Source organism: Crocodylus siamensis, chromosome 1, assembly GCF_052110815.1.
Source record: "Crocodylus siamensis isolate JL-2025a chromosome 1, ASM5211081v1, whole genome shotgun sequence".
NCBI classification, from domain to species: Eukaryota; Metazoa; Chordata; order Crocodylia; family Crocodylidae; genus Crocodylus; species Crocodylus siamensis.
In genome coordinates, this window is record NC_143395.1 from 318,079,500 (window position 1) to 318,094,506 (window position 15,007).

General features: G+C 46.5%; 1 protein-coding gene across 1 annotated transcript in view; it reads right to left on the reverse strand.

The window, feature by feature from the left end:
- The window catches only part of TM9SF2 (transmembrane 9 superfamily member 2), a 48,596-nt gene extending 34,907 nt beyond the window's left edge, over window positions 1–13,689 (reverse strand). The window contains exons 1-4 of the mRNA XM_090022912.1: window positions 13,442–13,689; window positions 5,802–5,869; window positions 4,781–4,874; window positions 3,657–3,784 (exon numbers count right to left, since the gene is read on the reverse strand). Coding sequence (XP_089879038.1) covers window positions 3,657–3,784; window positions 4,781–4,874; window positions 5,802–5,869; window positions 13,442–13,573 — 422 coding nt within the window. The 5' untranslated portion in view covers window positions 13,574–13,689. The remainder of the gene's footprint in view (window positions 1–3,656; window positions 3,785–4,780; window positions 4,875–5,801; window positions 5,870–13,441) is intronic.
- Window positions 13,690–15,007: the final 1,318 nt, after the last annotated feature.

Here is a 15,007-nt window from a genome sequence, read left to right on the forward strand (position 1 = left end):
ATTAAGCTTCCTAATTTCTAATACAAGGGCAGTATCCCTTACCTTAATCTAAAATTAAAATCTGGTTTACACTGTGAAGTTACCTGCATATGGTAATGTTTTTACACCTTTTTTTTCTAAAGAATCTGGTGCTGGCTACTGTTAGGGACAAGACATGAGTCTAGTTGAACCCCAGATTCGTAGATTGTCAGGGCCTTGCTGGAAGGAACCTTGCAAGATCATCGGGTCCAGCCCCCCATACTAGGCAGGAAAGACAACTAGGGTCAGGTGACCCCAGTGAGATGACAGTTCAGTCTCCTCTTGAAGATTTCCAAGATAGGTGGAATAAGCTCCCACCACCTCTGGAGGGAGCTTATTCCACCGTCTAGACACCCTAACTGTGAAGAAGTTTGTCCTAGTATTAAGCCTGAAATAGTCTTCTAGATGTTTGTGGCCATTACTACTGGTTTTCCCCAAGGGTGTCCTGGTGAATAGTTGTAATTCCCCTGGTATAGCGTTAAGGGGAATTAAGTATACCAAGTCTCCTTCCAGCCTTCTCTTTTTTAGGCTGAAGAGACTCAAGTCCCTCAGGCTTTCCTTGTATGACTTGCCTTACAAGTCTCTGATCATATGGGCAGGCTCTTCTCTGGACTCTCTTAAGCTTTTCCACGTCATTGTTGAAGTGGATGCAGAACTGGATGCACTACTCCAGCTGCAGTCTCACCAATGCTGAGTAAAGTGGAATCACTTCCCTGGTTTTGCTTGAGATGCACCGGTTGATGCATGCCAGAGTACTGTTTGCCCTGATGGCTCATGTTCATACTATGGTCCATTATTACCCCTAGGTCCCTTTCAGTCGTGGTGCTAGTCAGTTTGCCGCCACCAATCCTATAAGTATGTTGGGGATTGTTAGTCTCAAAATGGAGCACTTTACATTTCTCAACACTGAACTTCACCTGGTTCTGATCCGCCCAACTTGCCAGCCTATCTAGGTCCACCTGTATCTGCAGCCTATTTTCAAGTGTAACCACGCTTTCCCATAACTTGGTGTCACCCACAAACTTGGCCAGTGAGCTCTTCATCCCCACATCCAAATCATTGATAAAGATGTTGAAAAGCACCGGACCAAGCACAGACCCCTGAACAACACCAGATCTGATCCTATGTAGTAATTCCTGTATTCCCAAACTGATTAAGTGACTGTTCAAATCTCAAGGGTGTTTCTTAGACCACCTGTGTTCATCCAAGGGATTTTGTAGCCCCATTTCTTCTAACCAATCTTATTCCCTGTGCATCATTCACGTCTACCCTGGTCTCCCATGTATTCCGTCCACCACCATCCATTTATACCCAATTTATAGACAGTGCCAGCTCATCTTTAAGGTGTAATGGCTACAGTGGAGCACGGAACGTGAGAGCAATCCAGAAGGCTTTGTCACCACTGGATTCTGTAGTGACAGAAAGCTGAATCTAGTCTAGTTGCAGATTAAATTAAATACAAGACAAATGTAGAACACAATATTCTAAAAGGATACTTCCACATCCGCAACTCAGAGGAGCTATATCTCTTCTGGATGAATGAAAAAATCCACCATGCCATGTGTACTAATTTAACATGATACTATATTAATATACTGGTGAAACAAACATTTGATTCAAGGAAAAAAAACCTCCATAATATTCAAACTTGAAAACAGTTATTAAACAACATTATACCAGTTTCCATGACCAATGAGTTTCTGTTAACTTATGTTTAAAGAGACAATAAACTTTTGATTGAACAATCTTTCATCTGGACATGCACATACATATTTTTGGCTGCACTCTGTGTCAGACCAACCTTGCCTCCCCCCTCCTTCCTTCCCCACCCCCCACTTGCCTCTACCTCTTCCCCACAATGAGGCAGCAGCGGCTCTCTCCCTGCCTGAGGAAGTGGAGCCTGCACAAGCAAATCGTTGCCTGCCCTCTCCGCTGCACAAGTGCAGTTGGCCAAAAGTGTTACAGACAGACAAGACATACAGACAGACACACAGACTAAGCCCTTTATTATATTAGAATGGAGCCAGAATCTTGCCACTAGTACAAGACAGTAAAGTACCTGTAATAAAGGGTAAGGAGTAGGGAAGGGGAGCAGAGTGCTTACAAAGATCAAGTCAAATACTTGCCACTCCTTCCCTCAAAATGAAGATTACACGATGGCTGGGCAGTGAAAAGAACTGTTCACCGGCTGCAACTATTCCCTATTATTAAGCTTAAAGTTTCCACGTTACATTTCAGCCTGCCTTTCCCAATCTCTGACTAGAACCCATTTGTCCAAAACAGACAAATTCCAGCCCATATAATCACTATCAAGAAAAGGTAGACAAAACAGAAAGTAGATTTTTCAAGAGTGAATGCAATATCTGGAGTGTTGCACATTCAAGGAAATGACCACATGTTAAATGCTGTCTTAACACAAAAGCACAAGAGAAAAAGCCAGAACCATGAGGTTTACCAAAGCTGTTCTGTATATGATTGCTTTAACTGAAAAACTAGCCAATTGCCTGTCAAGAATGGCGGGAGGGGAGAGGAAACTGGGGGCGGGCGGGGGCGGAGTACCACCGCCCACCAGCCCACGTTGCCACCGCTCTGCCTCCAGCCCCGTCCACCCCTCCCACACCATGGTGCCACCACCTCCCAGGTGCAGGGGATGGGGAGGAAGCGGCCACCACACAGCACCCCACACTGCGAGCACTGCACATCTGGCCATGCACAACCTCCTCCGCACTTGGCTCCCCTCCCTCCCAGTCTCAGGGCCTGATGGCAGAGTACTGCCACTGTGCTCCCCACTCCCCTTCCTCCCTGTCGGCTTTTGTCAGGGCCCAGCGGTGGCAGCAAGGTCCCAGTGGGGGGCAATGCCAGCATTGCACCACCAGCACACCACACTGCCACCTCCCAGAAGCAGAGGGGGTGGGGGGCAGGGGACACTTGCCCCTCTGTCCCCCCTCAGCCAGCACCCTGTGCCACTGCCACCTCCTGCCTGGAACGTTCTTGGAGCAAATAAAGTGTTACGGACAGACAAAGGCTTTTATAATATTAGAATGTCAGCATCAAAATTTTAAGGAACAAAATAACACAACATGGAATATTTTGCAAGAACAGTATGATAGGTATTCACTCTTAGGCTGTGTCCAAAAAAGCGCAGCTGTGTGGTATGTGACCACTGCAGGGGAACACCACTTTTTGGGACCCTTTTGGATATCCAGGGGTCAAAAAACCCATGGAGAAAAAAAGCAGAGTAGTGTATGCAGTGGCATCGTGCACCACTCAAAGGTGAAGCTTGCCTGGCCAGAGCCATGCTGCAGCTGCCAGCCAGGCTCCATGTGGCAGGATTGGCACTGCAGCAGACCCAAGGGGCCCCCTCAAGACCTCAGGTAAGGCTGCTGGGGCGAGCCTAGTGCTGGTCCCTGATTCCCCAAACCCACCCGGGGTAACCTGCCATGCACCAGACAGCACGTGGCACAGACACTCCCTGGGGACAAAGAGTGGCAGCAAAAGGTACGCCACTGCTAGTTGTCCCAGGGAACCAAATGTCCACACCACATATGGACATGGCCTTAGTGTTAAATTTGTACCATCCCTATTAGCCATTAATACAAATACACTAAATTGTTAAAAATATAAGTACTTTAACTTACCAATGGTGTTGGTAATTCAGTAGCATACTTTTCTTCAAGAAGTTTAATTTTTGTTTTTGCTCTGGTTTTTGTGTGTCATACGTCTTTGTGCAAACTGTCTTGCAGGTCTCTTCTTTTTTAAATAAGAACTAAGAGAATTAAACACGATTTCAGAGAAAAGGGTTTTAAAAACTGTCAACAGTTTGTTCAATACCAAAATCACGCTAGACAAATTCTTTAGATAATACTAAAGAAAACAAATCCTATAGTAATTAGAATCAAGATTGTATGATTAGATGTTTCAGAGTTCCAGAAGGGAACAGCTTTAACTCTAGTATTATGGGGCTTCTAGCAAATCAAGACACTACTAATTCTAGGTCGAGACCCCTCAGTTGTAACCTACATTCAACAATGACAATATACTTACTGTACATTTGAACCAGCTCCATGGACCTTACTAATAGCTGCCTGGTCAGTGTTGGTTGGAACTTCCTGGCACAAACGTTTCTTGGCCTCTAGGGCGGTGCCTATAGCACACTTAAGCCATTTTCAGGGCTATTCCACATCTTCTGGACAGACACCTAGCTTACATTTCCCATTTCTCTGTTCCCGAGCTACAAATAGGATTACAGCTCTGGCATCATGGAAAAAAAAATGTAAAGTATACCTGCTGTAATATAGACAACCTTCCCTAATATGGAAAGCAAGAATCAGGGGCTGGTTAAGTCCAAGAAAGAAAGAGACAAAAATGTCAAATTACAGAGGAAATAAAACCTGAACTCTGCAGCATGTCAGAAAATCCCAAGTTGGGCAGGACACTCGCCAGTGCCTGATGGAAATTGCCAGAACTACCTACAGCTTTCAGAGCTGTTGCTTCAACCTCTCTACGAATGGAGGAAGACAATTTTCTTTCAGTTTACACTTAGCTCACGTTCTCAAGATTCCCTTTGCAACCATAATCTTCTAGCTTTTAAACAGATTATGGAGTATAAGGAACAAGCAGAACAGCTAAAAATTGTAAAGTACACAAAATAGTGGCAGATTTCCATTACAGATCTTTAACAACAGGAATAGTAGTCATTTTTAGTTTAAAGTTTTATATTCTGAAGAACCATTTAACAGAAAATACTTTAGCAAAGCACAACCTTATAAGGCGATGGTTCTATCCTCTCTCCAAACAATACTTGACCAAGGTTTTCAGATGGTCGTTTTTCTTCTGGATTTTGGCAAAAATCAAACCTGAATTAGAGAATACACAAATTTTATTAAGGCTTGAACTGTAATCTGTAGGACTTTCTTCTCACTCCTTCAAATCCCTGCCATTCAAATCTAAACTAAAAAGTTGTAGAATTTCTTTCAGAGCTTCCGTAATTTCTCCCCCAAACTCTCAAAAAATATAGAAGTCTATAACTGTTGATTAGAAATAATTGAAGAAGTATTTTTGAAACTCAAATAAACTTAAATTTCAACATTTTAATTATTTGACTAAGTATATTACCATTTTGCATACACATGAGGTTTTTTAGCCAGGGATTAAATCAATCTTGATATGTTCTACAGCTGCTGCTCTGAAAAGAAAACATACTGGCTGCTTGTTGAAAATACTGCATGAAGTTTCAGATCATGGGAACCAAACTAAAATCCACTGTATTATGCCTTTGTTTACCATTAGATTTGAACAATTCTTTAAAATTTACTAGGCTAAATCCCAATACCTCACACTTGTCCCATTTCAAAACAGAGATGCAACTCCCTTTCAAAACTAACTGCCACAGTACACCATGCACATTTTCCATCAAGTATTAGCTGGTTACAAAACAGACAAGTTAACACTTCATTAAAATAATAGGGGTGAAGGTCACACTTCATTACAACTACTCCCACTCATCTGGCTACAGGGCAATTCACACAGCAGTGGTACTCTGATCAATAAAATGATGATTCACACCAGGAAGTAATTTTTTTCTGAATAAGGGTATTCTAGACCAGAAAATGTAGGTTACAAAACAGTCAACAGTGGAAACCAGAACAAAATTAGTCACCCTGTAGTTCTACCAGCTTTCTAGACTTTATTTCTATATACTGTATTATACGAAAATAAGACTTCACCTTTTTTGCAGAAAAAGCTAATGAAGTTTCACATAAAGCCAAGTTTAAAATACTTACGCAGCATATTCATAGGGAAGAACAGATTCCACTGAGTCAAGCCTGTTGACAAACAGCTCTATCTCAGCCTGAAAGAGAGAGACAATTTAGTGTAACTAACTATGTTTATATCATTAGGCATGAATTTGGGTACAAACAGTGTTAAAAAACAAAACCCTGCCTTCGACATTGCATGGTTAGTTTGCATCTGATCAAAACTGATGCAAATATTACAGTATCAGGCAGACAGCATTTTGTATCTACTCTGGACCTGTACAACTACATAAAGTGCAAAGCAGCAGAGAATCATGCTCAGGAATAGTATCTCTAACCTAGAACTCCAAAACATGTACACCAGTTTAGCCACTTAGTTAAGTCATTGGTAGATCACTAGCACAGGTCACATTTTTCATACAAAGGAAGCAAATTTTGATTGCATCACAACTTGCACTGACTAAAGTTTTCAAAGTAACATGCATGATTACAGCTGGAGATTGACACTGCTGCCTGCAGTCAGGACTGCCCAACAATTTTCAGTTGTTTATAATAAAACCATGGTTTTTGCCAATACCAGCCTTAATATACACTATGAGGGCTGCTACTGTTTAAGGTGCAGCAATATATTACAGTAGACATAAATACAGCTCTACCAGCAGTTTTTCCACCCTCAAAGTTCTAACAGCTCCCCTAAACAGCAGAAGCTCTGCTGACAACAACTGCTTTCTTCTGACAAAATTGTCCACACATGGAATATTCTGCAATTATTAGGTGCCTTTTTCATACTCTGTAGCCAAAATAGCTCTTCCAGCAGAGGTCTGTAATGCCAAAAAGGCCTAACCATTTGGGCTTTTGTTTTCCAAAACCAGAGTTTATTTTAAGTGGAGCATTTGCAGCTTAAACTTAAATTGAACTGCCCATGTTACTAAAGTTGCACTGAAAAGCTCTAGCACTTCAACACTTTGGCAAAGGGACTTGGAACTGATAAGAAAATTGTCATTTTTCATCCTGATGAAAAGTCACCTATGCTTAGCCAGACAAGAAGCCTCAGGGGAATGGGAAGGGGAAAAGAAAGAAGAAAACAAACAAACAACAAAATCCACTGGTTTATACAGGTTTATGATACAAGTTAAAATATGGCAACTGAATTATCTGAGGTTTCTGTCTGCCCTAACCATACTCCATCCTTTATACATCTCTTATACACTGATTAGACTTCAAATGCTCTAGTAAATTGTCCTCTCCTGTGTTCTAAAGGTTGTCTCTGAGGGCACCCAAACTATGAGGGGTGTACAGCCACGGTAAAATAGAGGGACAGGGAAAGATGATGTGAGGAGTTGAGTGACTATATAGTCATAGAGAAGACACGCAGAACATTCTCTGACCTCCAGTTCACAAAACCCTTTAAACAGGGGCACGCAATTATTTCAGGCGGAGGGCCACTTACTGAGTTTTGGCAAGCCATTGAGGGCTGCATGACAAGCAGCCAGGGGCAAATAAATACTAATTTTCTAAATTTTTAGGGGCCCCAGGGGCCAAATAGAATGGCCTGGCAGGCCGCATCCAGGCCCCGGGCTGCATTTTGCCCACCTCTGCTATAAAACCTGGAATTGAATGCTTGAGTCCCGAATTTCAACATTTCCCTGCTGTCAACATATAGCTATGAAAGTTGCTGGCAAAATGTGTTGCATCCTTCCTCCAGTGAAATGATTCTCATCCTTTTTAGACACAAGGCACCATCAGAAAATGCCAACTTTTAGCTTTCATTCATTTCTTGACTTCAAAATTAGAAGAAAGAAATTCTTCCATTGCAACTAACTCAGAAAGATCACAATAGGTCAGTACGTTTTGAAAAGATAGATTCCAATTTGAAACCTCTGGGTTTATCTTGCGAACCATGTGGGGGTGTTTGCCCACCTAACATTGCATGGCAGTCTGAAGCACTTTTTAAAGGGTCTCACAGAACCTGAGGGTGCCATGAATAAAAGGACAGGCAGTCCACATAGACTGGAGGAGGAGGTTGCAATAATTTTGGCCTGAGGGTCACCGAGGAAGTTTTGGTGAGCTGTCACAGACTGGATCAGCACTCCCTGCTCCTTCAATAACAGCTCAACAAAACTCCCTAAGTGCTTCTGCCCTAGGGCCTGATCCTATGCTGTCACCACTTAATAATCCCAGGGTCTCCATGAAGACTGGTCCGGGACCTGTGCAGACAGGGCCCGCTTGGCCAGGCAGATGGACAGGGCTGTGGGCAGGCAGGGAGTGGTGCCTGGAAGTGGAATGGGCAGGCAGAGCTGGGGCGAGATCTCAGGGTGGTGACATTATGGGGCCAGGGCCTGTGGCTGAGCCACAATCTGCTCCCAGTATACCCCTGCCTACAGAACTGGTGCCCATTACAGGGACATGCCGGCAGCAGATTGTGACCCTGCCCCGCACTGTCATCACCCCACAATTTTGTCCCCAGCCATGGCCCTGCCCATCTTGTTCCCAGACACCACTACCCACCCACCCACAGTCCCATTCCATCCAACTGACTGAGCATGCCCTGCTCACATGGGTCCTGAGCTGGTCTCCATGGAGACTTTGCCTACCCACCCACTCCATCAAGTGCCTCAGCAGGGGGTGCAGGGCAGACAGGCCAGGGTGTCCAGCCAACAGGGCTAGGGCTAGGGCTAGGGCTAGGGCTAGGGCTAGGGCTAGGGCTAGGGCTAGGGCTAGGGCTAGGGCTAGGGCTAGGGCTAGGGCTAGGGCTAGGGCTAGGGCTAGGGCTAGGGCTAGGGCTAGGGCTAGGGGGCTAGGGCTAGGGCTAGGGCTAGGGCTAGGGCTAGGGCTAGGGCTAGGGCTAGGGCTAGGGCTAGTAGTTCCAGCAGTGGTGACACTGGGCTGAGCCAGGCTGAGGTATCTGCCATGGGCTGGATGGACTCCCTTGGCAGACCAGATCTGGCCTGCAGACCAGATTTTGCTCACCCCTGACACAGACTATAACAACCCTCTAAGAGGCATGGGTTACACATTATATTGAGAATGTAAAGATCTGAGGCCTCAAGTTAATCTGATGATTGCTATCATGTATTTCCTCACCCTTCCCCAGCATACAGGCTGGGAACAAGTCATAGTTTCATAGTTTCATAGTAGCTAGAGTCGGAAGGGACCTAGGAAGATCATCTAGTCCGACCCCCTGCCTTGGCAGGAAAGAGCACCGGGGTCAGATGACCCCGGCAAGGTGCTCATCTAACTTCCTTTTAAAAATCCCCAGGCTAGGAGCCTGCACCACTTTCCCTGGAAGCCGGTTCCAGGCCCTAGCCACCCTGACTGTGAAGTAGCGCCTCCTAATATCTAATCTAAACCTACCCTCCGCCAGCTTGTGACCGTTATTCCTGGTCACTCCTGGCAGCGCACAGGGGAACAGGGACTCCCCCAATACCTGCTGATCCCCCCGACCAGTTTGTAGCAGGCCACAAGGTCCCCCCTTAACCTTCTCTTGTGGAGGCTAAACAGGTTCAGGTCCCGTAGCCTCTCCTCATAAGGCTTGCCCTGCTGACCCCTGATCATACGAGTGGCCCTCCTCTGGACTCTTTCCATATCGTCCACGTCCCTCTTGAAGTGTGGCGCCCAGAACTGGACGCAGTACTCCAGCTGCGGCCTGACCAGTGCCGCATAGAGGGGGAGGATCACCTCCCTGGACCTGCTCGAGATGCATCTGTGGATGCATGACAGGGTACGGTTGGCCTTCTTGACTGCCTCCCCACACTGCCGGCCCATGTTCATCGTGGAGTCAATGAGGACTCCAAGATCCTTTTCCGTCTCCGTGCTGGCAAGAGGGGAGTTCCCCAACCTGTAAGTGTGGTGCCGGTTCTTCCTCCCCATGTGCAACACCTTGCACTTATCAGTGTTAAACCCCATCCTATTCTCATCCGCCCACCGTTGCAACCTGTCAAGGTCAGCTTGTAGCCTATTGCACCCTTCTAGTGCGCCCACATCCCCCCACATCTTAGTGTCATCAGCAAACTTGAACAGGGTGCTTTCTACCCCCTCATCCAAGTCACTGATGAAGATGTTGAACAGTGCGGGCCCGAGGACCGAGCCCTGCGGAACCCCACTGCCCATGTCCTTCCAGGTCGAGAAGAACCCATCCACTACCACCCTCTGGGTGCGGCCCTCTAACCAGTTGGCTACCCATTTGACCGTGTGGGCATCGACACCACAGTCTCCCAGCTTTTTGATGAGGACAGGGTGAGAGACAGTGTCGAAAGCCTTCCGGAAGTCCAGAAAGACTACATCCACAGCAACCCCTGCGTCTAATGATTTGGTGACCTGATCGTAAAAGGCCACCAGGTTGGTCTGACAAGACCTGCCACTGATGAACCCGTGTTGGTTGCCCCTGAGCATGCATTCCCCCGCAAGGCCCTCCTGGATATGTGCCAGGATAATTTTTTCAAAGAGCTTACCCGGGATTGAGGTAAGACTAACTGGCCTGTAATTTCCCGGGTCCTCTTTTTTTCCCTTTTTGAAGATAGGGACCACATTGGCCCTCTTCCAGTCCTCCGGCACCTCACCAGAACACAAGTCAGCATAGGAGAATATATTAAGACTATAATCTGCAGGCTTCATCCCTCATTTAATTTAGAAACTGGAAGAGGCATAGAGAAAGATAGAGGGACACACAGGAAGAGAAAGGAGGGTCTTCTGGTTAAGGAACTGGAATGCACCTTGGTATAATATTAAGTGCAGTATATCAGAGGAGAGTAACCAGTCCAGTAGAAGCAAGGGTGGGAGGAAACAGCAGAAACTACAAGTGTTCCCACCTGTCAAGATACTGATCTAGAGCACACCTTAATAATATGTTCCAAATTAGAATCTGAATTCAGACTGGCCCACCAGAAGCAGGCTAGTGGCATGCCTACGTAGCCGTAGAAACTGGAGGGGACCAACATGCAATATAGCTCATCTGTACAGGGTATGAAAGAGAATCACTGTAGAAAAGGAAATGCTGACCAACTAAAGAAAATTAAGCTAGAAACTGCAGTGTAGAATATTCCTGAGGTTGGAGGAATATGCAAATATCCTTGGATTAGAGACTGGCTTTGGATAAGAGTATTTAAAGCAGAGTTTATCAACCAGGTTACAAAAAATGCTTTTTTTTTTGGTTCCCTCAGCTTAACACAGACTGGATAAAAATTGAGATAGTTATAAAAGCAAAATACCAGGTTTAAGAAACTACATTACAGTGGCATAGGTTTAAACAAATTTTCATTATCTCTTTGACCAAATCCCTGGGATGCATGCTGTCCATTTAGATCAACTATGCAAAAGTTATTTGTTTTGAGAGGGCAAGTAAAACATCCGCTTTTGCTACACTCCAAGGTATGTGCAAGTATATTTTGTGTCTACATTAATAGTTATCTGAAACTGACTTTAAAAGATTACATCTTATGGAGTACCAACTGAAAGCATTCCTCATCACCTTTTCATGACACAGCTCTGATGTGCTAAATTTCTATAGGACCTAGCATATTTGCCAGTTATACATATACATATTAAATTGTATTATAGATTATTAATTATTGATGATAGATAACAGTAAAAATAAAAATACAAAAATAGATTTTAGTATTATGAAAAGGCAATTATTGACAGTTTATATTTTACAGGATATCAGGAGGCAGGATATCACATCATTAATCCTCCATGATAACTGTGGACTGTTTATTCATTCTGTCTGAGTTTACTCCTATATTCTATCTGAGTTACATCAACTACATTTTCATGACAGATGGGCTGCCTCCCTTGTCCTAATGACTCACAGCAGAATTTGGATCAAATAAGTGAAAACAGACATTGCCTTTCATCACCTTTGTGCTGCCATACATTTTTTTTTTTTATTCTGGCACAAAGTGACAGCAAATATACATCCATAAGTTTTCTTACGCCAAAATGTGGCCATGAAAAAGGTAGTAAAATTGCACCAGTTTATTGCAGCAGACATCTATTTGCTTTATAGTGAGAGAGCACGGGCAGTCAGAGCTACCCACATTCTCCAGCTGCTCCAGGCAGGTTCTTGTGGGGCTTTAGGGGTCATCCTGCATGCTCTGGGAATTCCTGCTCAGGATTGGGCCCCTCAGGCCATGAGAGTGCCTGCCCACATTTCTCCACTTGTAGAGATGTGCCCCTGGCAATTGCTGGGGCAAGTCTCCAAAATCAGGGAAAGCCAAGGCCCCATGCTTCTAGAGACTTGGCCCAGAGATTGCTGAGGGCCCATCTCTGCAACTGGAGAAAGGCAGGACAATCCTGGGACTTGGGACTGCCAATCAACTGACTGGCAGTCTCAACCCCGGGACCGCACTGGAGTATTTAATATGCTCTGGTGCGGTCCAGGAGCTGTAAGAACTGCATGGGAGTGTCCCGCCTTTGCCCATTTGCAGAGATGTACCCCCAGCAATCTCCAAGAACCCCAGAGTTTGCCAAGGCGTGAACCACTGGAAGCAAGGAAGAAGTCGCCTGTTGTCACTTTGTCCTCCCTGGTGATCTTGTGGGACGTGTTTCTCCTCACAAAGTGAAATACCTATCCTGAGATGTATCCTGGCACAGGTGAGCCACTTGACAATGTCTTTTTCTAGCCTCAGAGTAAGATTTTGTACATAAAAGAAGAAAAACAACAATCAGGTGCTCAACAGAATGACATGACTCTAAGTCATATTTTTGCTGCTTGATTTCTTGCAGAGTCATGGGCTGGCAGTGTACACCATGTTAAAGTAAAGAATCTAGCAAGTATGAAATAACGACTTTAAACCCTGGGACATCTAAGACATCAGAACCCTGCAACTGCAGTTAGACTTCCTCCGACTCCTCTGTCTTTTCTAGTACAAACACCTACCTATTTCATTACAATTTGCACTCCTGTTACCTGTCAAAGCATCGAATAGTGATCCACGTTGCCCATACCCATCCAAAAACAACCTAGCATGGGTTAAACCAAAAAATCTTATTTAAAATAACTGATGTACTGCACAAAGTTAAAAACCTGGCTGGCAAACAGACCTGCAGGGACCCAAGCAGAATGAACCAAAGATCAAAGACAGGGTGAGTGCCACACCCAGACCTGGGGTTTCCCTCTCTCTCCTAGTGAATGAAGGCAACCATTCTCAGCCTTTTTTTAGACTCCAGGAAACCAGAGGGAGACTCAACGGCTCCACAGGGGCAGGGGAGAGGAGGGCCTCTCCAGACCTGGCCCAGGTGGGGCTGAGTCAGCAGCACAGCCCCCTTACCTCCATCTTGCTCCTGCCAGGGCCTGCAACCCTACAGAAACAATGAACCGTGCCACATCCAGAGCCCATACTGCTTGTGGCAGACAGCAGGGAGGTTGTAAGCATCTGTACCCGGTCCCCAGTTGCCCCTCCCCTTCTTCTGACTCCTCCCACCCACCCCCTGTGCAGCTTCCCTGCCCCGCCACAAACGATAACTGTTCACGCCCGACCCCCTCGCTTCGGCTAACCGTTGAACCCATCCCGGCCGTTTCAGCGGACACGGGCACGGAGCAGGGGCAATAGTGGTGTGCTCCAGCAGCTGGCCCCAGCCCGCGGGGACGCCCTGGGCCGGGCTCCGCGGGGCCCAGAGACGGGTTGCCAGAACGGCGCCAGGCCCGGGGCCGAGCGAGGGGCGCGCACCTTGCAGTCGGCCGTCTCCTTGCTCTTCTCGCAGAAGTTGACGGGCGCCAGGCCCGGCAGGTAGAAGGCCTCGGCGCGGGGCGCGGCGGCCGCCAGCAGCACGGCCGTCAGCAGCGCCCGCGGCAGCAACATGGCGGCTGCGCTGGAGCGGGCCCGGTGACGGCGGTGGACGCTCTCCGCACGGCTCCTCCGGCCGCTAGTTCCGGCCTCTCCGCCTCAGACACGTCACCCGGCGCCGACCTCCCAGCACCCCCTGCGCCGCGCCATGGATCTACTTCCGGGGTGGCCCGGGTCCTCTGGTTGCCATAGAAACGGGGGCGCGGCGCCCTGCAGCCTCGTTTCCCTTCTTCCCCCCTCCCCCACCAACATGGGAAGAGGCGATGCTGCCGCGTGCGTTCCTCTTCTCGCACTTGAAGTAAAGCAACCCAGTTAAATATTAATTTGAAGTAATCAGAACACTTCAGGAGATGATATCCTGGTTGTCTCTGATTTAACAAAAAATCCACAATTTTCGGATTAAAATAAAGTAACCCCACATCGGTTCCTTAGGTAGATGTGATATCTTTTATTAGACCAACTGGGTAATTGGAAAAAAGGCACAGGGAGTGTCTGCTGGTCTGAGACACCAAAAACTGAGAGAAACTAAAAGTGTGGCAGGATGTCAGTGAGAGTGTAAATAGGTAGAAATTAGGAAAACAAAAGGTAAAGCAGGGAAGGGAAGGGTGAAAAAAGCAGGGGGAAAGAAAGCCAAAGGTGAGTAAGGGGAGAGTCTACAGTGGTGGTGTTTCAAAGTGGAAAAGAGCCTCTCTGTGAAAAAGGTAAATAGCTGGAAATCAGGAAGACAAAGGACAAAAAAGTTGGGTGGGAGAAGGGTGGGGGAAGAAAAGTGCAAGAGATCAGGTTGTCACCTCCAGCTGGAGTCTGCCAGCTTTGCCTAGCAACAGATGCCGCCAAGCACTCTCTCTCCTCACAGTTTGGAAAGCCCCTGTTTGGTTTGCTGCATGGCCCCTGGCCATGTGCTGGGAAAAAACCCACAAACATTTTGACGGGAAAATTTGACCAAATGGGGTTTGAGGTTGGCCTATAAAGACTGGGGTGGAGTTTTCCACCCGAGGGCAGACACCAGAGAGAGAGTGTGCAGACACCAGAGCATCCATTGCTCCGTCAGCCAGCTAGAGCAGAAGCCAGAGCTTCCACTGCTCACTGGGTAGGCCTGGCCAGCTTCCCACGGCTTCTCCTGTCTCCGGAGCAACTGTTTACCGATCAGTTTGTTTTGGTTCTCGGGAGGTCCATCGTTTTGTTGTTTTCGCCCCTCACCCGACCCAAGATCCTTCGTTTTGTTTTACATCTGTCCCTTACCCGAACCGGGATGGATCATTTTGCTTTCTCATATCCATCATGTGTTTGTCGTTCGTTCGTCCCTCTCCCGAGCCAGGACAGAACGCGCAGCCACATTCAACACTGGTGGTGTGTAAATAATCGGATCCATCAGTTTTGTTTTTGTTAATTCGTCCCTTATTCGGACCAGGACGGACCCAAGTGTAACTGCCTGCGCAGCCACATTTA